We start from the raw sequence: 26,565 nt of genomic DNA on the forward strand, positions 1-26,565 counted from the left end.
GCCCTGAGGGGACCGAAAGTGCTGTGTGCACGAAGACAGACAATGCTACGAGCATATGGACAGAGAGCACTGAGAGTGCGAGTGGACCGGAGCCAGACAGGTGTCTGCTGGCTGCCAGCGGAATGTGGTGGGAAGATGACGATTTGTGTCTTGCCCACACCGATGAAGACTGGGGGAATAACCAACCGGATGACACTTGGTACCTCGATGAGGTTGACCATATGACAAGAAGTGGGCGGTACTTCAAGCCCCCACACCTGGACCAACCCGAGGCATCCGGGAAGGATAGAGAAGTGGAGAGACAGAAGGAGAAGCAGATTGAAGATGAGGCTGTGCTGAAACAGTTAAAGAAAATACAAGCAGACATCTCCATCTGGGGACTGCTAATGGCATCACGAGTACACAGAGAAGCTGTCCTATCTGCTATGGACAAGTCCAAACTCTCCATAGACACCACGCCTGAACAGCTGGTTGGGCTGGTTTTTCCGGGAGGAGGTTCCCCGGCATTAACCTTTTCGGACAAGGAGCTACCGCCTGAGGGCACAGGTCATAACAAACCTCTCTATATTTCTGTCGAATGTAGAGATAAGTGGGTACCGGTGGTACTTGTTGATACCGGGTCTGCGATTAATGTCTGCCCGACCAGAACGGCATATGCGATCGGGTTGAAACCCGTGGACTTTGTCCCAACCACCCAAGTGATCAGAGCATACGACAATACCAGCAGAGAGGTGATGGGGACTGTTAAAATCCAAACCAAGGTTGGTCCAGGACAACACAGCATCGAATTTCATATCCTGGACGTTCCCGCAACCTTTAACCTACTTTTGGGGCGACCGTGGTTGCACCAGGTCAAAGCAGTCTCTTCCACTCTACATCAAATGCTAAAGTACCCCCACGGGAAAGGGGTAGCGATAGTTTTCGGAAATTCATCAATCCATCCGCCGCCGGAAGTATCTACACCTGTCTTGGAGATCGAGCACGGCACGGAGGATGTGTTTTTGTCGGGGTTCACTTTGGCCGAGGCTCAAGTGGTGCAGAATGTCATGGCTGTGAATGAGGGTATGTATGTTAGTGCACAATCTATCTACCTCATGAACAAGCTAAAACATACTCCCGGGATGGGATTAGGGAGAAGCGGCCGGAAGGGCGTCTCAGTGTTGGCCGAAGTGCCACACAACCCCCACGCCTTTGGACTGGGTTATCTACCCACCAAGGAGGATTGGGTGAGGAAAGGGAAAGAAATGGCCGGAAGGGCCAGAGCAAAGAAGGCCGGGAAGCCATTTGAGTTAATGCACAGGCCCATCTGGGGTACCCTAAACGGACGTTTCGTCCGGGAGGGGGAAGATTTTCCATTCTGCGGCTTCCCGGAGCCATGGCTAAACGCGGAGGGGACGCGCGTGCCTGGTTTTGAAATCTTCTTCGACATACAATTATCTGGGGATGACGTTGCCGAAGCGCAGACAAATCCACCAACTGAGGTTGAACAATGTGAAACAGTGGATCCTGAGGGCACAGAGCTTGAAATGGGGGTAGCACTGGCGAGTCTACTATCGGATCCTCCGATCGGCCAAGAGTGCTTGGGGGATAACTCTAAGGTTTCTATGATTGGAGATGAAATAGCTGCGGGCTTTCCAGCGCCGATCTTGGATGCATCTATCGCACCTTCTCTCATCTGGCAATATGAAGAAGGCTTTTTATCTAGCAGCTCCGGGTCAGGTAGTGAGCCGGAATCTGATTTTACCGAATCTTGTGCGTCGGAATCAGATTCCAGCTCGACTGAGTCTGAGTCCGGTATTCCTGGGGGTGATAACCCGGATGCCACAGTCCTGTCTAGGTCGTCATTTTCATTTTCTTTTGAGTCTGTTGTAACAGAGGAATCTGACGGCTTGGAAGTATTTAATGAGAATGATGTGGATGTGGTTTCCGAGTATTTTTCTGTGCCTTTGATTTATTGCTTAAATCAGAATTTTCAAAATTTTGATGAAAACAGCGAGGAAGAAATTCCCCCAGTTTTGCAACGATTAATTGATCAAGAGCAGGAAAGATTTGTTAAACCTTTAATGGATGAGATCACTACTGTGAATGTTGGTACTGAGAAGGACCCGCGGTTGGTCTAGATCGGGTCCACGTTGTCTTCGGAGGAGCGCGAGCGCTTAGTCGCTTTATTAAAAGATTTCAAAGATGTTTTCGCGTGGTCCTACGAAGACATGCCTGGAATCGATCCTGAGATTGTACAGCACCGGATCCCTCTTGACCCCGAGGCCCGACCTGTCAAACAGAAACTCAGAAGGATTCGCCCGGACTGGGCTCTCAAAATCAAGGAAGAGGTCACTAAGCAAATTGACGCAGGGTTCCTGCTGGTATCTGAATATCCAACTTGGTTGGCCAACATTGTTCCGGTGCCAAAGAAGGACGGCAGAATTCGGGTCTGTGTAGACTTCAGAGATTTGAACAGGGCCAGTCCGAAGGACGACTTCCCCTTGCCACACATTGATGAATTGGTGGATTTCACGGCAGGACACGCCTTGCTTTCGTTTATGGATGGTTTCTCAGGCTATAATCAGATAGTGATGGCACCCGAAGACCGGGAGAAGACTGCGTTTACTACCCCGTGGGGTACATATTGTTATAGAGTGATGCCGTTCGGGTTGAAAAATGCTGGAGCTACATATCAACGGGCAGCGACTACAATATTGCATGATATGATCCATAAAGAGGTCGAGGTGTACGTGGACGACATGATTGTCAAGTCCAAAGATAGAGAGGGCCACTACACCGCCTTACAAAAATTCTTTCAAAGGATCAAAGAGTTTCGGCTGCGACTGAATCCCCAGAAATGCACGTTTGGTGTTACAGCAGGGAAGATGCTAGGGTTTCTGATTACACAAAGGGGCATCGAGGTCGACCCTTCCAAAATCAAGGCCATCTTAGAAATGCCACCACCAAGGACTGAAAAGGAGGTGCGAGGCTTTCTGGGTAAAGTGCAATTCATAAGACGGTTTATTTCTAAATTAACCTTGACTTGTGAACCACTTTTTGGTCTCCTGAAGAAATGAAAGAAATTTCAATGGGACGGCCGATGTCAAGCAGCTTTTGAGCAGATCAAAGAGTATCTACAGAACCCACCCGTGTTGTCACCACCAGAGCCGGGGAGGCCGTTGATATTGTATCTTTCGGTAACTGAGACTACCATGGGCTGCATGCTCGCGCAGGAGTCAGAAGACAAAGTGGAAAGAGCCATCTACTATCTGAGCAAAAAGATGCTGGATTACGAGACCCGCTATACACCGCTGGAGAAGGCTTGTTTGGCCTTGGTATGGGCAACCAGGAAGCTGCGGCACTACCTGTTAGCCCACTCAGTAATGTTGGTTTCGCGTTTGGATCCCATCAAATATCTCTTCGAGAAACCAGCACTTACGGGTAGGCTAGCTCGTTGGCTGCTGTTGCTTTCCGAATTTGATTTAAAGTATGTAACGCGCAAGTCAGTAAAAGGTAGAGCGGTAGCGGAGTTCCTTGCCGACCACCCGGTTGAGGGGGATGAAGCGGTTGAGTATCTATTCCCAGATGAAGCCATTCTGCACGTCGAAGATGAAACTTGGACGATGTACTTTGACGGAGCGTCAAACCAGTATGGGTATGGGATAGGGGTGTTACTGATAGCGCCTGACGATTCCCGTATCCCTCTAGCATTCAAGCTTCGGTTCAAAGTTTCCAACAATGAAGCAGAGTATGAGGCATGTATTGCTGGCCTGGAAGCAGCCCTGGAACTAGGGGCAAGACGATTGGACGTCATTGGGGACTCGAACCTTGTTGTGTCTCAAGCGAAAGGAGATTGGAAAGTCAAGGAGGAAAGGATGATAATCTACCACCAAACCTTGGATTTGTTAATTCCTCGGTTTGAGAAGCTAAATTTCACCCACCTCGTAAGAGAGAACAACAGGTTTACAGATTCATTAGCAACTCTATCTTGTATGATAGACATCCCGTCTGGAGTCCGGATGCGTCCAGTCATTATTGATCAGAAGTTTGTGCCGGCATACGAGTCGATTTCCGCCATAGATGAGGTTCAAGACGGCAACCCCTGGTATTACGACATCTGGAACTTCTTGGAAAAGGAGACATATCCACTAGGGGCAAATGTCAAGGATAAGAGGGCTGTCAGAAGAATGGCTGCTCAGTTTAGCATCTGCGGGGGTAAGCTGTACAAAAGGGGCCATCTGGGAATGCATAAGCTCTGTGTCGAAGCTGAAGAGTCAAAACGCCTGATGGAAGCCATCCATGGGGGAGAGTGCGGTGCACACATGAATGGAGTAATGCTGGCCAGAAAGATCCTCAGACAGGGCTACTACTGGTCGACCATGGAGGACGATTGCATTAGTTTTGTTCGGCGATGCCACAAGTGTCAAATTCATGCAAATCGCATGAACATCCCGCCGTCAAAACTGTATAACATGACTTCGCCGTGGCCTTTTTCAGTCTGGGGAATTGATGTAATCAGAGCTGTTACCCCGAAGGGGTCAAACGGGCATGAGTTTATCCTGGTAGCGATAGATTATTTTACAAAGTGGGTCGAGGCCCAATCATACGCGGTATTGAAAGCGTCGCATGTCGCAAAGTTCATTAGAAACAACATCATCTGTCGCTACGGGGTGCCAAACGAAATAATTTCAGATAATGGTTCCCACTTCAAGAAAGAAGTAATAGACTTGTTGGAGAAATACAATGTGGCTTTTCATAAGTCATCTACATACCGGCCGCAGACCAACGGAGCGGTTGAGGCCGCCAACAAGAATATCAAGCATATACTACAGAAGATGGTGAGAACCTATCGGGATTGGCCAGACAAGCTGCCATTTGCTCTGTGGGGCTACAGGACTTCAATCAGAACTTCTACTGGAGCAACTCCATATTCGTTGGTCTATGGAATGGAGGCTGTTCTACCCATTGAGATTGAGGTCCCATCGTTATGAGTATTGGCTGAATGCCAGATAGCCGAAGCAGATTGGCAGCAAAGCAGATTCGAAGAACTCATGCTATTTGATGAAAGAAGACTGAAAGCACTGTACCACATCCACGGCTATCAACGAAGAATTGCCCGGGCTTTCAACAAGAAAGTTAAGTCCAGGAATCTGAAAGAAGGAGATTTGGTGCTCAAAGACAACCGAGCTCCCATCCACGACCCAAGGGGCAAGTTCAAACCTAATTGGACTGGTCCTTACATCATCAAAGCTATCTGGTCAGGTGGAGCTGTGGTTCTGATGGATCTAGATGGCTTGGAGTTCTCACAACCGATCAATATGGACAAGTTGAAGAAATACTATCCTTGAGAGGCTCGCTAGGCCGAAAACCCGAAAGGGCGACCTAGGCAAAAGTCAGAGCACAAAAAATTAGAAAATATAAAAACTGAGCTCGCAAGGTTGAAAACCCGCAAAGGGCGGCCTTGGCAAAAGTTAGAGCGCAAAAGGAGAGTGAAAATACTCGAGTGAACCTTAGCCTGAACTACGTAAGGCTTGATTCCCATCTTTGGGATACGTAGGCAACTTCACCTTGAAGTTCAGCCATAAACTTTTCCCCGATCAACTCTGTCCATTTTGATCATCTCAGTCATCTTTATCCATCAGCATTTATCGTGATCTCCGGTACAGTGCTGTTCAGACTAGGGGCAACTTTCCGTTGCTGTGCAGTGCCGCATTGTTCTTCAGACTAGGGGCAACTTTCCGTTGCTGTGCAGTGCCGCATTGTTCTTCAGACTATGGGGCAACTTTCCGTTGCCGCGACGGTGCAAAGTTACTCAGACTAGGGGCAACTTTCCGTTGCTGCGCAGTGCCGCATTGTTCTTCAGACTAGGGGCAACTTTCCAGTTGCGGGGATCTGGGGTTGTGCATCTCAGTGACCGATCTCCGGCGTGTCCAATTCTGATCCACATCGAAAATAGTTTTGAAAAGTTTTAATAAAAGTTGACTTTGTTCAAATTAATCTTTTTACGACTAAGACCATTTTTGGACCAAAAGCGGAAAATTCTCAGTACTATAACTTTCAATTTCATCGATTTCGAAATAGAGTTCTCCTGCTCTTGCATTATAATCGAGGTTGCTTTTTTTAGTACATTCATAAAGAAAACTTGAAAATGCTAATAAAGCAATAAATTTGGGGCATAGTTGAATCAAGTATCTCTGCGTCCCCTCCCAGAGCTGGACGAAGCATCTGATGCCAAGCTGGGTCCAACCTGTGCCTCCTCATTGAGCCAATCCAAGCACTCATCGGACAAAGTGCAACTGAAAGAAGAAGCAGGGGCCAGGAGCTCTCTAGTCCTCCATGCTGTGGCATATCGGGCAAGCTGTGCACCCCGGATCGGGAAAGCGACTGGATACTCAATCCCCTCCGGTGGGCAGGTCTGATCGTGGCCAAACTGACGCAGGAACCGGAATGGAAAATAGAATACGCAGTGGGTTAGACCAACCAATTGGATCCCAATCAGCCGAGACATACTATAGCTCATTGCCGGGAGGTTGAGCCAAGGACAACGCCAGGCAATGCCGTCTGCGGACAAATTGCACATCCAATCGAACCACCACCTTTCGTCAAGAGCATTGACTAGGCGCTGCCGAAAGAAGTAGCCTCGAGCTGAATAGGCCGGGCAAGAGTCCACAACCTGCAACTTATCCATTAACCATACCTAGGGGAGGGATGGAAAATGAGAGAATAAAGAACAGAGAGATGTACGATGAGAGAAAAGTAAGACAAGGGTTTTGTGAGAAAAACCGAGCCTGAGGGTCGAGTGATGTGAGCAAATATATATGTGAGGCCGGGTGGGAAACATTACCTGCAGCAGCAGTGGACTCCCAGCAAACCTAGTCGCCTCCCGGCGATAGACAGAATCTAAGCCCATCAGTGTCTCGGCCAAGGTCATGGCAATACAACTCTTCCCTTCTCTCAAACCTTGGGCGACTTCAATCAGGCGAATGCTAGCCCCGCCGAATCCCGAGGAAAGCAGAAAGTGAGACAACATACATAAGCAGAGGGCGTGTTGCCGGAAACCCTGCCAATAATGGTTACTGCGGTCACCGGCGTCGGAAAAACGATGGATCAAGCCGAGGATGTCCAGTTCCCCACTGCAGATCAGAGATCGAGCATCGTGCGCCGTGAGCCCACACATCCGCCCTAAAGCCTGAGCATGGCCAAAACGGAGCTGGGGCAAGATCACTTCCGAGCATTCGGACTCCATCAAAACCTGAAAATCTTCGAAAGTGGGGCACATCTCTTGGCCGCCGAAGCTAAAAACATGTGTCACTGGATTCCAAAACCTTGCCGCGGCATGGAGAAAAGGGAGCTGTAACGGAGTACGGCTCAGCGTGAATAGCGCATTCAAGCCGAAACCCTGGAAATTCAGCTTTTCCGAGCCATCTAGAGAAGAGATCCAAGATGTGAGATTTTCTACGAGAAACGCCTCCATCTTTGTCTAAAACTAAGATAAAATGAATGTTCCCGTAGTTGAGGCTTTTATAGAAGGAAAAACACTATTCACGGGGACACGTGTCAAAAATCTGGTGGCTGCAGGACTAGCTGGCCGGCCGGCCACCTTTTCTGGCTGGCCAGCCATTCTCTTTTTCAAAACTAGCTAGCCAGCCATTCTCTATTTCAAAAATGGCCGGCCGGCTCCCAAGGTGGCCGGCAATGCTGCAGTGTATCCCCTGGCCCTGTTTTACCCTTCGAGGGAGAGTTCCAAGCATTTCCATGCAACGGGAAAGTCAAAGGCCTTCATCTCCCTCCGTTTCGGATGCGTTCCGATGCCCAGATCGTCAGAAGTACACTTTGTTGTCGACGAGTTTTGCTTATCGAGTTGTTTGTCGAGCGGACGTGTTTCGTGTCTTTGAGTCATTGCTCTCTGTTTAAGCAATTTTTGTTAAAGTCTTGTTTATTTGCGTTGTTGCATTTTGCTTATCGAGTTGTAAACTTCCTAAGGTTTTGTTATATCTTAGTAAGTTGAGTTGTTTAGTTTGTTGCGTCGGTTCACTACCTGACTCGGTGATTACACAATACGCATTACCATTCAATTTCATTCTTGTGCAAAATAAATTGATGCGATACGATGCTAAAAGTTTAAAATACAAACACCTTTTCAAAAGCTATTTCATTTCATCATGCTTTACAACAAACAAAGGTACAAGTTTTACAAAAAATAAAACTGCCTAACAATGTGCAAAGTGCTACAAACTACTAGCAAAAAGAAAAATAAAGCAGGAAATAGCAGCATCAAAGTCCTCGGGAGCGGGAACGAGAAGCACTCCTCATCCTCTTCTGCGGGACAATCTCCGCACCATCATCATCATCTGAGTCGGAGCCGTCATCCTTAGGATCCCCCTCAGCCTCCTCCTCCTCCTCCCCGGCAGACGTCTCTGACTGACGATCGGTAGCCTCCTCCTCCTCTTCAGCATCCTCCTCCTCCTCATTAGGCTCCACCTCCACAACGTGAGCCCTGCGTCTGCGGATAGGCCCCCCTCGAGCTCCTCGAAAAGGCCTAGATGGCCCGGCTCCTCGGGAAGGCCGGGATGGCCCCGCCCCCTGAAAAGGCCCAGATGGCCCAGCTCCCCAATGAGGCCCAGATGGCCTGGCCTACGGCTGACCTGACCATGAAGGCATCTGAAAACAAAGAGTTCAATTCAAATACATCAGTCCAAATATATACATCAGATGCAGATACAAGCAAAGGCTACGTGAAGTGGGTGCATATAAATGCAGTGTACAAGTGGGGTGTGTGTCAGATGTGCTCTACACAAGTAGTCTATCGATGCAGTAGAAATCAGCATGTCATCAGAAGTATGATAAATGCCAGAAAACTGAAGGGTACCTGAATGCCCGCGACAGACAACTGTGCCTCCCTACGCAGGACCATGCCCTCGAGTGTGGCCACCAGTCCAACCACCTCCTCTATGTACCCTCGCGATGGCTGCAAAAATGAGCTCATAATCGTTAGTGAACAAAAGAGTGTCTAAACATCTGAATGACAAATGAAAAAGTGGAGCATACCGGCGGTGAGTCCGGATCAATGGCGTATCGATCACTGGGCATCGGAGGCTCTAGCGGGATCGGGGTCGGAGAGATAGCCCCATACTGCCACGCCATCAACTCAGTCGGCATATCTGGCCATCCAGCATGAGGGTGAATCGACGGAGCCGGAGGAACCGGTCTACTCCCACCTCTAGAGGTACCGGCCCTGCTAGTAGAAGGGGCGTCTGCAGCCCGAGCCCGAGCCTGGTCCGAGGATGACATACCGGCAGGCCTCATCATCGGGATACGAGCTTCCGTCAATGGAGGCATCAAATATATGTGACGGTAAGTGGCGTAGTCCCCCTCCTCAATGTATAGTAAAGCATCAGTACCCAGCATGGCGCCGACTACCTCCAAGTAAGAGAGCCTGTCAGCGGTCCGCATACTAGCTGGGGGTACTGCGGGAATATCCTGAGAAAGATACCCCCATACCTGGCGCAGAAAGCGTTCCCCCAAGAACCAGGCCCTGCCAACCGGCCTTTCGAGCAGGACCCTATACTGGGAGATGTCCGATGCTCCGGTATACTGAAGTCGGAGACCATCACCCAGGGACACCCATGGTTGCCATGTAATCTGCGGATGATAAATGCATAAACCAATCAGAAATCGAGAATATACAGAGCAAATCAAAGATGAAAATGAAAAGAACTGAAAGTTCTGAGGTACCTCTGAATGTCGCACAGTGTCAAAGTACTGTCGCAGGCGAAGGAGGGTCTCTCGAGGTCTCGGCCGGTGCGGGCCCTCGAATATCAATGAATAAGGGGTCACGGGAATCCCTACCACCTCCAGCTCTGGGGCTAATGATGGGAAGTATACATAGACCCATAACTGGGAAAAGCAGTGCAGAATGCAAGTACGAAATGCTGAGAGCAAAATACAGACTGTAAAAGTGCGCTGTGTGCGTGTGATGTACAAGTAATGAGAAGCAGAAATGTAAATCAAGGGGACAGAAAGTACCTCCCAGGCTCTCCAGTAGCCGCCAAGCAAATCGCCCCGCCCACGGGAGGTCGCGCTCATATAAAAATAAAGGGTAGCCAGGCCAGCGCCACCCCAATCATATCTATGGACCTGTGATAGGTCGACTAGAGCGCTCAGCAGATATAGCCCAACGGTGTTCCCTCTGTCGGCAAACAGGGTAGTCCCGAAGAGGAACATAAGGAAACCACGGGCATACTGCTCTGTCTCCTCCGGAGTCTCAGGCACCATCTCCGCCCGCCGGAAATGGGAAGAGAACCAAGTATATCGGACTCTCCCTGAAACCCTATCAACAGGCGGGCGAGCCCCCAATAGATACATCCAGGCGGCCTCCCACTCGCCCATATCCTCATCGTAGGGGATGGCCCAACCTCCGACGTCTAAACCAGTCAATACAGCGAAGTCAAAAGGGGTCATGGTCATATCCCCGGTAGCAGAGAAATGAAAGGAGTTGGTGGTGTCCCACCATCTCTCTACCAAGGCTGCCATCAGCGTCCTCCTAGCAGGACAACGTGACAACCCGACGCAGAAGGGTCCGAATCCTGCCAAGTACACTAAGTCTCGGACGCCCTCCGGGAGCTCAGCATACCAATCCCGCGCAATGGTGGAACCATATCCTCGCACACTGCAGGAACAAACCTGCATTCAGAATGAATACATGTGTCAATAATGAAATTTGAATGGGCTATGTGCCAATGAAATGAATGGGCTGTGTGCCAATGAAATTTGAATGGGCTGTGTGCCAATGAAATGAATGGGCTGTGTGCCGATGAAGTGAAATAAGCTACATGCAAAATCTACCTGGGCTGCGTGTTCAGAAAATTTGAAATTTGGGCTGCGAGTTCAACTTTCAGTTAAATTGTGGGCTGCGTGTTCACTATCTACCTGGGCTGCGTGTTCAGAAAATTTAAAGTTTGGGCTGCGTGTCCAAATTTCAACTAGTGTGGGCTGCGTGTTCACTATCTACCTGGGCTGCGTGTTCAGAAAATTTGAAGTTTGGGCTGCGTGTTCAACTTTCAGTTAAATTGTGGGCTGCGTGTTCACTATCTACCTGGGCTGCGTGTTCAAAAAATTTGAAATTTGGGCTGCGTGTTCAACTTTCAGTTAAATTGTGGGCTGCGTGTTTAGAAAATTTGAAATTTGGGCTGCGTGTTCAACTTTCAGTTAAATTGTGGGCTGCGTGTTCACTATCTATCTGGGCTGCGTGTTCAGAAAATTTGAAGTTTGGGCTGCGTGTTCAACTTTCAGTTAAATTGTGGGCTGCGTGTTCACTATCTATCTGGGCTGCGTGTTCAGAAAATTTGAAGTTTGGGCTGCGTGTTCAACTTTCAGTTAAATTGTGGGCTGCGTGTTCACTATCTACCTGGGCTGCGTGTTCAGAAAATTTGAAGTTTAGGCTACGTGTTCAACTTTCAGTTAAATTGTGGGCTGCGTGTTCACTATCTACCTGGGCTGCGTGTTCAGAAAATTTGAAGTTTGGGCTGCGTGTTCAACTTTCAGTTAAATTGTGGGCTGCGTGTTCACTATCTACCTGGGCTGCGTGTTCAGAAAATTTGAAGTTTGGGCTGCGTGTTCAACTTTCAGTTAAATTGTGGGCTGCGTGTTCACTATCTACCTGGGCTGCGTGTTCAGAAAATTTGAAGTTTGGGCTGCGTGTTCAACTTTCAGTTAAATTGTGGGCTGCGTGTTCACTATCTACCTGGGCTGCGTGTTCAGAAAATTTGAAGTTTGGGCTGCGTGTTCAACTTTCAGTTAAATTGTGGGCTGCGTGTTCACTATCTATCTGGGCTGCGTGTTCAGAAAAAATTTGAAGTTTGGGCTGCGTGTTCAACTTTTAGTTAAATTGTGGGCTGCGTGTTCACTATCTACCTGGGCTGCGTGTTCAGAAAGTTTAAAGTTTGGCCTGCGTGTTCAAATTTCAACTAGTGTGGGCTGCGTGTTCACTATCTAATCTGGGCTGCGTGTTCAGAAAATTCGAAGTTTGGGCTGCGTGTTCAACTTTCAGTTAAATTGTGGGCTGCGTGTTCACTATCTATCTGGGCTGCGTGTTCAGAAAATTTAAAGTGTGGGCTGTGTGTTCACTTTCGAATTCGGGCTGTGTGTTCGACAAATCGATGTTTGAGCCGTGTGTTCTAATGTGGGCTGGGTGTTCGCAATTAATTAATGAGCCGAGTGTTCAGAAATTCAAGTGTTGAGACTACATGCTCAAGATGCAAGCAAAGTACTATGTCATAAGCTAAACTGCGTGTTTAAGCATGGCAAAGGTACTGAAATGTACGAGAAATACAGAAGATGAGGTAAATACCTCTCGGGCCTCGTGAGAGAGATGCTGCTCCGGCTCTCTGAGAAGCAGATCCCCGGATGCTCGCTCGTCAAAACTGGTAAAGTGACGGAAGACAGCACGAGGGAGGACGTGTGTTGGCGGACGGTACCTCCCGGGAATGAAAGGTCGGGTCCTCGGGGGTAGAATCATAGGATCGAAATCATCGCCGGCACCTGGAAAAGCTCCGCCGTGAGAAGAATTGCCCGCCATTTTCAAGAATCTGCAAAAGGGAGCAAAAATGAGCAAAATGAGCAAAAATTGGAAAAAGTCAACAAAAGTCAACTCTCGGGAAATGAAAAGTCAACAAAAGTCAACTCCCGAGAAAATCTTCCAAATATTAAGATAAACTTACCTCAAGTGGTGAAAATGCAAAAAGAAGCTCCGAAGCCGGAATTTAATCGCTCCAAAGTGCTTAAAACTGAATGTTTTGCGAAAACAATTTGCGCGGGGCGTTGGAAAACGCGCGTAAAACTCAGATCTGGAGAGGAAAACGTTGTAGAAGGCAAGAAAATGAAGGGGCCTCGGCTTCCTTTTATAAGCCTCAAGCCTTGGTTGAAGAAGCATGCAAAAAGGAGGGAAAAAGACCAAAATAGCCCCGGAAAAAGCACATGGCCGGCCGGCCCCTATTTATAGCCGGCCAGCTATCTGCTTTTTGCAGAAATGGCCGGCCAGCCATTAGCTTTATTGGAAAACGGTTGGCCACCTCCCCTTGGGAAGATGAACGGCCGGCCATGTCCCCCACATGCTCACCTAGCTCTCTGCAAATTTTGGGAAAGATCGGAGTTCCCGGGACCTGAAAAAGTTCAAGAAAAGTACACTTCCGGTCGTGAAATTGCTCCGTCGGGACTTCGGCTTCAAGTTCTGACATATGTCTCATCATCATTCATCGAAATCAAAGTGTATCCTTTTTGAATAAGTTGTAACCTTTCAAGGAAGCGGATCGGAGGCCGTGATCGAGTTACCTTCGCCGAAACGCGCATTTCCATACTCGTTGTTTCATAACAAACGGCACCCTGTTTCATACTCGTGTCACATTATCTTGCATTTTCATGAACATACCTGCATTAACATGCACGTTTCTTGATATTGGCATACTTCTATGTTTGAGCATACGTTGTCACGCATGTTCTACTTTTGCATTGCGATGCATTCACTCACCGGCACTGCGTGTGTCGAACTTTCGGAATCACGTTAAATATATGTTGGTAGCATATTGTACTTGTTGCAATTTCTCTCTTTTGCAGGCCCGATATTGTATGTACGGTTCAATTGAGGCTGGTGCGACCAGACGAATCGCGCAGGTATCGTATCTTCTCCGTGTGAGACGTGGCGGGGATTGAATAATCCTCCGCATTCTTAACTGCATGAAATGTAGTTGTTGCTTTGCATTCTTGCTTAAAACTGTTGCATCTATTTGCGAATACTTGCTTCATTACAGCTTGATGCATTTGCACGATCATTGGGTTACCTTCGGCTTTTTGCATATCATTTGCACTTTGCCCCTGCCTGCGGGCATGCCTGCGGGCGCATCTCTGTTTATCTTGTATGTTTGTCTAAGTCTTCGGCCTTGTCAAAAATGGGTCGTCTCTGGGCTTTGACATTCACTCCCGTCACTTGTGACTTCCGAGTTCTGTCAAAGAGGGGCAACTGTAGACACCCCATTTTGACCGATCTTAAGACTCAGACATCACCGATTGAGTGCTCGGTGACGTTGCATATCGTACTCGTTCAGAAGTTTCAGAGTCACGACCGTGAGCCTTGCCTCCGGACTTCCGAACCTTTTTCTGTGCCTTGTCTCGGTTTGCGAACCAGACTCGGTTTTCTCTGTTTCTTTTCTTGAGGGGAGGGAGAGGTCCCGTAGATTATCTCTCAATGTCCGTAGGCTACATTTGGTGGCCGTAGGCCATTTTTCCCATTTCGGAGTCTGGTTTCCGATTTTCGGAGCCGTCAGGCCGTGTGCCTCGGTTCGGGACCGCTTAACCATCTCCTATTGCTCCGGTTTTTTGGCATACTTCCTATTTACTCCCTTTTGAGGGACACTGGGGGCTGAGAAACCCACTTCGTGGCCGAACACCACTTTCGGTGCTTAACAGCCCATTTTTGGGACTCCGAACTGCGTGTTTTGGCCCCCGAGCATTCGTTTTGCATCGGTTTTTGCTCATTTTTGGCAGGTACCTCTGTTTTATCACAGGGAAGGTCACTGAAGGGTGGGAGGCCAGCAATTGTTGCAGCAACCAGTTATCTCTCCTCCGGAGCCTCCCGGCGCCCGTTTTTCGCACTTCCGGGCTAATGTTGAACACCCTAGGGTTAGTGTTGCCAACTTTCAACCACATATCTGTGATCTACACACCTGGGAGGCCCCTAAAAGTTGGTGGCCGGCCATTAAGGTTACCTGACCCTTTTGACCCCTTTCTTCCGGGCTAATGTTGAACCCCTTGGGCCCACATTCTTGAACTTTCAACCACATATCTGTGATCTACACACCTGAGAGGCCCCTAAAAGTTCATGGCCGGCCAGTAATTCAACTTGACCCTTTTGACCCCTTCTTTCCGAGCTAATGTTGAACCCCTTGGACCCACTTTCTCGGACTTTTAACCACATGGTTGTGTTGTACACACATAGGAGTACCTCCCTAGTTGCTGGCCGGCCAGAAAATATGATTGAACCTTTTGACCCCTAGCCGGCCGGCTAGGGGGTGTGGCCGGCCGGCCACCTGCAACAAAAGTGATAGGCCGGCCGTGTTCCTTGCACTGTGCACTTTACAGCTGTGGGGCAATATCCCCCAGACAAGATATTTATCCGGGGGATATTTTGTGGGGGAGTTTTACTCTCCTTTTCCCCCACCTTTACACCCCTTCTTTGGCCTATATAGCAAGCAAGCCTTGTAGTGTTTGAGGGTTAGAAAATTTGCTCTTCAAGTCTCCATACTCAACTCCATCTCCATAGCTCTCAATTCTTCAAAAAACCCTAAGTCCCTAACCATCATTCCTTCTACACCACCAAGCTCTACCACCACCATCTCATTTCCAGCAACAAGGAAGGATTCTTGAAGGCTAAAGAAGCTGCAAATTCACCCAAGAAGCAACAAAAGTTTGAGTCTTCAAGGGTAAGTAATACTTTTACCCTTTTGACCCTTTTTCTTGATCTATTTGCAAGCCCCACTTCATTTTGGTTTCAAGCTCCGGCCCTAACTGAAAAGGGCCATATTTTGAGCTCATCTTCACTTTTCATTAAGGGCTCAACCCTGTTTGAGCCCCCCATAACACACTTGCTTCATTGATCCTCTTGTATGTCATAGTTTTGCATGCTATTTTTGACCCATGAGAAATTTATTTTCGAGCATGTTGTAAACTGACATTAGGCTTATTTTGAGCCCCTCTTCAACATTGGAGAAGGGCTCAACACCATTTGGTGCCTCCATGTGTCACTTGTAGTTATATCCCTTATTTGGCCCCATTTTTCCATAAATTGGCAGCCCTCTTTGCTTCTGTTTTTGGACCTTGGTCCGAACTGAAAGTGGCCTTATTTTGGCCTATAATTCATGTTTCATTAACATTTTTTTTCTGTTTGATGATTATTTTATATACTTCATGTTATAGCACCTTCTGAGCCTTGTTTTGCATCACATTTTTAGCATATTTTTATACTGATTTTGAGGCTGCCCTATACTGTAAATGTTCATATTTTTGGTCCATCTTCAGTGTTGTAGAAGGAAATATTTCAGTTTGGGTCTTGCTTATATCACTTGCTTCATTACCCCTCTTTTGGCCCCTATTCTTGCATGCTATTTTTGCCATATCTATGCTTGCTGTTTGGCCTTGTTTATAACTGTGAAAGTGCATCTTTTGGGACTTTCTAGCTTCTGTCTTCGCATTTCATGTCCATATTGTGCATGTTTGGCATAGCTATAGGCCATTTCGGGTGCCTAATGTTGCATTTCGGGACATTTCCTTGCATTTGGTGTCATTTCGCCTCATTTCGGGGCTGTTTTCCCTTGTTTTAGTGCTGAAATTTCATTAGAATGATTGCATATCATGTTTCCATATCATTTCATCGCATTTTGCCATCGCCTCGGTTTGCGTGCCCGTGTGCACGCATTTCGAGGCACTCCATTTTTATCCGCCGGCATCCTATGTGAGTGTGGCTGAGGTTCACTCATGTTGGTATAAGCCCATATCATGTTTCCATATCATTTCATCGCATTTTGCCATTGCCTCGGTTTGCGTGCCCGTGTGAACGCATTTCGAGGCACTCCATTTTTATCCGCCGGCATCCTATGTGAGTGTGGCTGAGGCTCACTCATGTTGGTATAAGCCCATATCATGTTTCCATATCATTTCATCGCATTCCGCCATTGCCTCGGTTTGCGTGCCCGTGTGCACGCATTTCGAGGCACTCAATTTTTATCAACCGGCATCCGACGTGAGTGTGGCTGAGGCTCACTCATGTTGGTATAAGCCCATTTGTTATTTCCATGTCATTTCATAGCATTTACCATCGCCTCGGTTTGCGTGCCCGTGTGCACGCATTTCGTGGCACCTGATTTTCATATCATTTACCATCGCCTCGGTTTGCGTGCCCGTGTGCACGCATTTTGAGGCACCTGATTTTCATAACATTTACCATCGCCTCGGTTTGTGTGCTCGTGTGCACGCATTTCGAGGCACCTTATTTTCATTGCATTCTATCACTGCCTCGGTTTGCGTGCCCGTGTGCACGCATTTCGAGGCACCTCATGTTTATTACATTTTATCATCACCTTGGTTTGCGTGCCCGTGTGCACGCATTTCGAGGCATCTCATTTTCATTGTATTCTGTATGTTAGGATTGCATCTTAGTTGCATTTCATGCATGTCATGCATATTACATCGTGTCCGGAATAGGAATTAGCCCGGGCACGGGAAACGAGGTACATTTCGTACTCCGAGTGACGGAATGTGTCTCAATTCCCCAGTCACCGACACTCCGGATTATCCATGATGGAGTTAGGTTTTAGCTGTAGTTTCATGTGCATTCATCCTATATTGAGTTGTGCATTTCGACTCCTCGGCCATCATGCCTCGGTATGCTTGATTGGTGGCACGAGGGTCGAGACATGCATATATTTGTGCAAATACATTGCTATGCCCCTTTCCTGCTCTCTGTTGCAGCAAAACGAAGAATCAGCAACCTTTTGGGGCTCGGCACGCATTTCAAGAACAGGTGTAAACAGAGGCTAATTGGGGCATTCCGGTGGATTTCTGCGCAAGACAACCCGGACATGCATCATCCATCAGAAGCAAGGCGGTCCCTGGCTTGCACGCCAGTTTTATTTGCTTTCATAGTCAATTTGTTAATTAATTAGAATTTTGTAATATTTCGGACTGTAATATTCTTTTATTCGGGACTGTAATATTTGGACTGTATTATTTATTCGGACCCTCTGCGCGAGGGCACAACTGTAATAAGTGTGCGTGTGTGTGTTGTATGTCTTCCAACCCCACGTCTTTCTCCCTTTTATTTACCTGCTTATGATGGTTAGATTAGGGCATATTTAAATTAGCATACAGTATGACAGCATGTTTGCATTCATTCATCAATTTTGCACACACCGGGCTCGGCGCATCATACTAACTGCATTGTACTTTCAATTCCAAATTGAATACATGTTAGTTGTAGCATTCCATACGCCATGTTTAGAATAGCCGAGCCTGCTATAGTTGCATTTTGTATGTGTTGCATTAGACATTTCTGTATATTTAGGATTCATGCATGATTTCTAATAAGTGTCTATTTTGGCTTGGAGTACTCGGTAAGTTTTTGTGCTTTAGCATCCTTGCATGCGTGTGAGTGACTGCCATGAATAGCATGTTTACCATGAGGCTATGTGCTTATCTGATATAACTGCCTGAATGCTTGTGGGTGAAGGTCGGGTTATCTGAATTGGAATAAATCATCAAATGTTTCAAACCTACCTGCGGGTAGCAAACCATTTTCAAAAACAAACATGAAATGTTTCGTCCCAATTCAGGCGACCCGGTCTATATTTGTATGCTGCGCGCATCACATAGTAACCTAGGCTAATAAACCCGAATAAGAACTCACAATGTTTTCAAAAATTGATATCATGGTTAGTAGAGGCCGATCTTTGATCGGGCGAGCGGGGGTGCTCACGAAGTGACCTTCCCCAATCGTACCCAAGTTCCCGAGCCGAGGCAACTTTGGTGATGACGGACACGTGGCCTTTTCGGCACCGAGTCAGGGTTTCCTAAATTTCTCAAAATAAAATATTTAGGTGGCGACTCTGTATCTGGAAAAGCAGTCCATGTTTGGCACTTCTTTCAAAAATTAGTTTTTCTCAAAACGATTTGTCGGATTTGGACTCTTTGGTTCAGACATAGAACAGTGACTACGAAAGTCGAGTCCGAGCTGTAGCGAGGTCCCCCGCGGGCTTGTTATAGAGAGCCTCGACGATGTTGGGCAGCTCCCAAGTGAAAAGGCCACGGAAGCCCTGGATCGAGTTGAAATCGACGGAAGCCCGGACAGATTCTTCATGGTCGGCGCCTCCCTGAATCAAGCCGACAAGCAGCAGCTAATTTCTTTCCCGCTCAACAACCTTGATGTCTTTGGGTGGACTCCATACGAGATACCGGGTATCGATCCGTCCGTTTCATAGTATAGACATCCCCGAATATCCCGGGAGGGAAATCCCGTTTTGTTCGTTATAGGCTCACTACTATTCGGGCTCAAATGTCACGGTCCTGTATCTAATCTCGCAGAGTGCAATGCAAGACCGATGAATCATCAAAGAGTCCAAATCTGGAAAATCGTTTTGGAAAACAGATTTTTAGAAAGAAGTGCCAAACATGGACTGATTTGCCAGATACAGAGTCGCCACCTAAATATTTTATTTTAGGGGAATTTAGAAAACCCTAACTCTTGCCGAAGGCCACTTGTTCGTCATCACCAAAGTTGCCTCGGCTCGGGAACTTGGGTACGATTGGGGAAGGTCACTTTGTGAGCACCCCCGCTCGCCCGATGAAAGATCGGCCTCTACTAACCATGCTATCGAGTTTTGAAAATATTATGCATTCTTATTCCGGTTATTAGCCTAGATTTACTACGTGATGTGCACAACATACAAGTATAGACTGGATCGCCTGAATTGGAACAACACATCTCATGTTTGTTTATTTTGAAAATGGTTTGATGGTGCTACCCGCAAGTAGGCTAAGATGTGGATTTGCCACCCTCGGGTGGGCTTAGAAAACGTGATGGTTTGCCACTCTCAAGTGGGCTTAAAACTCACAGTCAATGCATTATTCCAATTCAGCTAATACAACTTTCACCCACAGGCATTCAGGCAGGTATATCACATAAGTACATAGCCTCATGGTAAGCATGCTATCATGGCAGTCAATCACACACATGCAAGGATGCTAAAGCATAAACACTTACCGAGTACTCTAAGCCAAAACAGAAGCTATGTTAGAAATCCATGCATGATCCTAACTATGTTGAAATGCCTAATGCAACACACGCAAAAATGGAACTACAATAGGTTCGGCTATTCTAAGATGGCATATGAGATGCAACAATCGATACATGTATTCAACTTGGAATTGAAATACAATGCAGTTAGCATGACGCGCCGAGCCCGGTGCATGCAATACAGATAAATGAATGCAAACATGCGAACATATACATGCTAATTGAAACATGCCCTAATCTAACCATCAAAAGCTGGTAAATAAAGGGAGAAAGACGTGGGGTTGGAAGACATACATCACACACACACACACTTATTACAATTGTGCTCTCGTTCGGAGGGTCCGAATAAATAATACAGTCTGAATAAACAATTAACTACTCTAGATAATTAAATATTACAAAACCCTAATTAATTAACAAATTAACTAGGAAAACAAAATAAACTAGTATGCAAATCCATGGATCGCCTCAGCTTTGTTCTGAATGATGAAAGATGCATGCATGCTCGTGTCGCCTCGTCGGAAAATTCCTCGCGATGCCCCGATTTGCCTCTATTTGTAATTCATCCCGGAATGCTGTGCAAAGCTCTAGAAGGCTGCTGATTTTTGGTTTGCTGCAATAGAGAGCAAGAAAGGGGCATGGCAAAGTATTTTCACATATGTATGCACACCTCGATCCTCGTGCCACCAATCACGCATCTCGATGCATGATGGCCAAGGAGTCGAATTGCACGACTCGATATGAAATGAATGCACATGGAAACACAACAAGACCTAAACTCCATCATGGGTAATCTGGAGTGTCGGTGACCGGGAATTGAGACACGTTTCGTCACTTTGAGTACGAAACGTCCCTCATTTCCCGTGTTTGGGATAACTCCTATCCCAAACACAATGCAATGAGATAGCATACACAATGCGACTAACGTACAACCCTAAATGCAATGCAACCTAATCATGCTGGCATGCGAGGGATCATATGCACACATGCAACCTAGCATACGCAATGTTATGGACTAAAATGGCATACACAATGCATATGAGCTATATGGCATACACAATGCACACATACGAAGATGGACATACACAAAGGCATAATCAAAGCATACACAATGCGGTGGTCAAACATGCAACGACATGAACCAAATGGCATACACAATGCAAGGTGGACTGAAACCAATATGAGTGGACCTCAGTCACACTCAAATCAGTGGCCATACGACGAAAATGAGACAATCGAAATACATGCAGACGTGCACGAATGCAAAGGACCGATCCTAAGGCATCAAATGCCACTCTACCAAAGCATGGCAAGGGATGAAGTATGGCATACAAACACACATGACACAGCTCTAAAATGGCATAAAAGATGATCCCGAAACATGCGAATATGTCACACAATGCATGCTAAATGGCCCGGGTACCGAAACTAGTGAAGCGGGTTATACTAGAGGTACACAAAGCAATGCACCAATGGCAAAACCAACCCCAAATAGACCCTAGGCAGGTCTGAAACAGTGGAAAAATGACCCAAAATGATGGTTCAAAGTGCATGGAAATGAAGCTCATTCAATAGTCCGAAAACAAGGCATTCATGCATAACTCTCAAGCACACTTAAAGAGAAAAAAGCATAAGGATACGACATTCACATAGGCTCTGAAATATGATGTAAAATGACCCCAAAGCATGAAAACACCTCAGTATATGCATGCAATAGACATCAAATCTCAAAGCTAGGCAAGTGTATTGAACTACAAGCATGCAAAACAAGCATCATTCGACCATGAGACCCAAAAACAAAGCTAGGGCAGTCCAAAATATGCACAAAATCAGTTTAAGTCAAGGCCAAAAAGTGCTAAAATCAAGGGTCAACAAAGCATGCAAAATAAGCTAGTGAACCATGATTTGCACTACAACTATATGAAGCACATGAGAGCTCACCAAACCAGCCAAAAACAGAAGTATGCCATGCAAAATAATGCCCCCAAACCCACTGAAACTCAGCCAATGCATGCAAGAATGATGTGTCCCTTTGACAGGCCAATAAGAGGGTTGTTCTACACATGCAAGATAGACATACAAAATGGAAAAACCACCTCTGGACAGAGGTTATGATGGCCCTAAAACTCACTGAAAAGGGCCTGGAATTAGTCTAGGAAGCATGCAAGTGAAGGCCCCTTTGAAAGGCCTTGAAGAAGATTACTCTACACATGCATAATAGACATCTAATATGGAAAAACCACCTCTGGACAGAGGTCATGCAGGTCACAAAACTCATCAAAAATGGCCTGGAGCATGGCTTTGAAACATGCAAATAGGAGAACCTTTGTAAGGCCAACAAAGCTAGTAAAGAGAACAAGGGGTGAGAGGGTCACCCCTCTCTGATTTTGAAGCTCAAAGACACATGTTAGCCACTGAAATTCCACTGGATTTCAGTGGCTAAAAGGCCAAACCAAGGACAACACAAATGCTCTAATGCATAGCTTAAAACATGAGGAAATGAAGCATGAAAAGGGGTAGATGACCCCTAACAGAAAAAAGGTCTCAAACAAACATGTTTATAAGGCCAAAACAAGACATTTTTTTTCAGTTTATGACGAAGCCCAAAAATTCTTGCAAATGGAGCTAAGATGTGAAGCAAAATAATGTCAAAAAGAGGGAAATGGAGTGTTACCCTTGTAGAGAAGAGGGCCAACAACTTCTGGACCAATGTAGCAAGATTTCAACCTCTGAAAATCAGCTCCAAGGTGTTTAGAGTGGTAGTGGAGGTGTTGTGCTTAGAGGTGTAGGGCAATGGGGCCAAGAACTTCACCCTTTGAAGCTAAAATGAGAGAGATCCAAAGAGATGTGTATGCATGAGCCTTAAACAAAATTGTCAACCCCAGCAATGGAAGAGGGCCCTTCTCTTTATAGAGGAGAAGGTCTAAAGCTTCTCCAAGAAGCTTAAAACCAAGCTTAAACATCATCCATACACGTGTATGGAGGATCCATTCTGAGGCTTCCAGCTGGCACAACTGACTTCAACTCAATGAGACAAAAAAGCAGAAAGCTGGCCGACCAGTCTAGGTGGTTGGCCGACCACTCCCCCTGGTCGGTCGACCAGGGGTCAAAAGGGTCAAGAAGAAAAGGTGGTCGGCCTACCCATATTGGTGGCCTCCTAGGTGAATGCAACTTAGTGGTATGGTGGGAGACCAGAAATTATGGCCCAAAAGTGAGAGAGACCAGGGGTCAAAAGGGTCAATCATCAAAGGTGGTCGGCCTACCCATATTGGTGGTCTCCCAGGTGAGTGCAACTCAGTGGGGGTATGGGAGACCAGAAATTGTGGCCCAAAAGTGAGGGAGACCAGCTCTCTAACAAGAAAAACTGGGCGACCGGGGAAAGGTGGTCTCCAAGAAGAAAAGGTGGTCTCCCACCTTACTACCACCTTCCTAACCATTAAATTAGGGTCCATGCCAAAAATGAACCCATACCGATGCAAAACGAAGGTTCAGGGGCCAAAACACGCAGTCGGGTACCCCAAAAACTGACTATTAAGCACCGGAAGTGGCGTGCGACCACGAAGGTGGTCTCCCGGGCCACAGTGTCCCTCTGGGGAGAGGAAACAAGGTGTGTGCCAAAAATCGGAGCAAACGGAGGTAGTTAAGCGGTTCCGAACAGAGGCGCGCGTGGCCGACGACTTCGAAAATCGAAAACTGGTCTCCAAGTGGGAAAAGTGGCCTACGACCACGAAACGTAGCCTACGGCCACTGAGAGATGGTCTATGAGACCTCTCCCTCCCTCCAGGAAGAGAAAACAGAGAAAACATGACTTGGTTCGTAAATCGAGGCAAGGCACAAAAAGGTTCCGAAGCTTGGAGGCAAGGCTTTTAGCCGAGACTTTGCAACCTCAGAACGAGCACAATATACAACATCACCGAGCACTCAGTTGGTGACGCCAATGGGGTGTCTACAGTTGCCCCTCTTTGACAGAACTCAAAAGTCATAAGTGATGGGAGTGAATGTCAAAGCCCAGAGACGACCCATTTTTGACAGGGTCGAAGACTTAGACAAACAGGCGAGATAAACAAAGATGTGCCCGCAGGTAGGGGGCAAAATGCAAAATGATATGCACCAAGCCGAACGTAACTCATGATCATGCAAAGCAGCAAGCTGTAATGAAGCAAATATTCACAATAGATGCAACAGTTTTAAGCAAGAATGCAAAGCAACAACTATATTTCATGTAGTAAGAATGTAAGAGAATCACAATTCTCGATACGTCTCACACGGAGAAGATACAATACCTGCGCGGTTCGTCTAGTCGCGCCAGCCTCAAATGAACCGTACATACAATATCGTGCCTCACGCTGCTGGGGACCTTCTCATTCTTCTCGGTTGAACCGCAGGTACTACTTTTCTCCCTGACTATGGTCGCAACTTTCCCTATTCTCCAATAGGGTGACAGACTAGGTTGGTTCAGTATCCAGAATTGAGGCGCATACACATGTTATCTCAATCTATAGGGTAGCCATACAGATTTCAAGCTGAGGATATACCCTTGGGTATTTAAACCAGACTTTAGTCTCGAAAATCTCGAACCTTTGCGTTCTAGGCATGAGCCATTCGAACTCTAGTTTCCACCATCTCAGTTGGTCTTCTAGGAACTCACCGCTAACATAGACAGGTGGCTATACCAGACCACCGAAAGTCGTTCGGGCACAACAAATACCAAAGGAATTGCACCTTTAGAGGATTTAAGGTCTCCTAGACCAGAAAGTGCACAAGACAGTGCGAAAAAAGATGCAGGATTTAAGGTCTCCTAGACCAGAGGATTTAAGGTCTCCTAGACCAGCGAAAGGTGTACAAGACAATGTGAATGAAGATGCACCAACAAGTGCAAGGGAGCTGCGCAAGAAAGCGCGAGAAATGCAATGCACTAACAAGTGCAAGCAAGGTGCGCAAAATAGCGCGAACAATGTAATGCACTAACAAGTGCAGGTAAGGTGCACAAGATAGCGCGATAAAATGCAAAGCACAAGACAGTGCGATTGAGGTGCGCAAAATAGCGCGAATGAATGTAATGCACAGGACAGTGCGATGCGCAAAATAGCGCGAATGTAAACTGCACAAAACAGCGCGATACGCTAAACAGCGCGATTGATTTGAAATGCACTAATAGTGCGATACGCTAAACAACGCGAGTGATTTGAAATGCACTAAATAGTGCGATACGCTAAACAGCGCGAGTGATTTGAAATGCACTAAACAGTGCGATACGCTAAACAGTGCGAGTGATTTGCAATGCACAAGATAGTCTGAGTGAGATACAACCACAAGATGCACAAGACAGTGCTAGTGAGATACAAAGTGTAATTGCACAAGACAGTGCGATAAAATGCATCTTCTATGCAAGTATGGAAGCATTTTCTACGCAACAAATACGAGCATTTTCTATGCAAGTATGGAAGCACATTCTATGCAATATTGAAAGCATATTCTATGTATGAGACAAGCAAAGCATATTCTATGCGGAATCGAAAGCAAGCCTATTCTATGCATGAATCATAACGATGCGCGGCACGCATGCAACAACAGTGTATATGAAAGTGTACATTCTATGCAATAGAGAGGCATCAAACATGTACTCTAGTGCCTCCGATTTATCTCTCAGAGGGCTTTGTAACACACTCAGCTTGAAAAGGGTACACCCCGTTTATGTTGGCGAGAGATAACATCTGTATGTGAAAACCACATGTGCTGCTTAGACCGCCATTTTGACTTGAAGTAGGCTTACACTTGAGGTAGAGGCGCACTCATACTTCGGTAGCATTAACAAGGTCTAAGGAGGTGCATATGGAATGCAATCTCGGAATTTTCTAAAGGTGAAACATGCTAAGATGCTCCAAATTTTCCCTCTTTTCTTTTGCTTTACAGTCCGGACCCTAAATAGTTTCAGATAGGTCCTTGTTTTACTATTCTGACATGACCTGGGTTGAACCCTGCGGCTTTATGAAAGAACCAATCATGTTTTGCACAAATGTGGAGAACGACACGGCACTCTGAGCACAAAACGACTTTTGAAATTGAAATGAGAAAAGGGTTCTCAACTGGGTATTGAGCCTACAATTGACCACGGCCAAAACGACTCAACAATGGAAAACAAAGGTAGAACAACCTAAACACAACTCAATAAAGGAAAAACAAGGTAAAATGACCTAAACATCTATTGACACTCAAACGACTCAAAACAAGAATCGAGACAAACAAAAACGCACAAACACAACACTCAGCTGTGTTACAAAGGCAAAAGGCCTCCCGGTGCACGAGGAGCCAGTTTCTCTGGGTATTGTTTCCCATCATTTCTTATTTGTGATTCTCACATCACTCGGCCCTCAGGCTCGGTTTTTCTCACAAAACCCTTTTCCTCACTTTTTCTCTCAGCACACATCTCTCTATTCTTTAATCTCTCATTTTTTATCTCTCCCCTGAGTGGTTGATGAATAAATAAAAAGTTACGGGCTCTTGCCCCTAGCACTCAGCTAGATTCTTCTTTTTCTGCGTGCAGCTAGTGAGTTCCTTCTACAGAGGGGTTGTGCTGCAATTGAGCGTGTAGTGAATCTACAGTTGGCATCGGCTGTCGATGCTCTGCCAGGGAGTTTGGACGTGGTTAGATCTGTCCAGAAGAGGGAGTGGAGAATCTTGATCCATTCCAATTCATGCTTTGTACATGGCCTGATACCTCGTTGCTTGGAGGATGAGAGAGCTTT

General features: G+C 46.6%; 1 protein-coding gene across 1 annotated transcript; it reads right to left on the bottom strand.

Annotated features, from left to right (window-relative positions):
• Positions 1-8,102: 8,102 nt before the first annotated feature.
• Positions 8,103-9,875, bottom strand: LOC145823294 (uncharacterized). Its single transcript, XM_082922864.1, has 3 exons — positions 9,031-9,875; positions 8,852-8,950; positions 8,103-8,643 (listed from the first exon to the last, which is right to left on the bottom strand). The coding sequence occupies exons 1-3, from the start codon at positions 9,433-9,435 to the stop codon at positions 8,617-8,619; spliced, it is 531 nt and encodes a 176-aa protein (XP_082778990.1). The 5' UTR covers positions 9,436-9,875; the 3' UTR covers positions 8,103-8,616.
• Between the last annotated feature and the right edge of the window lie 16,690 nt (positions 9,876-26,565).

This window comes from Camellia sinensis, chromosome 4 (assembly GCF_055761805.1).
Source record: "Camellia sinensis isolate YWXY chromosome 4, ASM5576180v1, whole genome shotgun sequence".
NCBI lineage: Eukaryota > Viridiplantae > Streptophyta > Magnoliopsida > Ericales > Theaceae > Camellia > Camellia sinensis.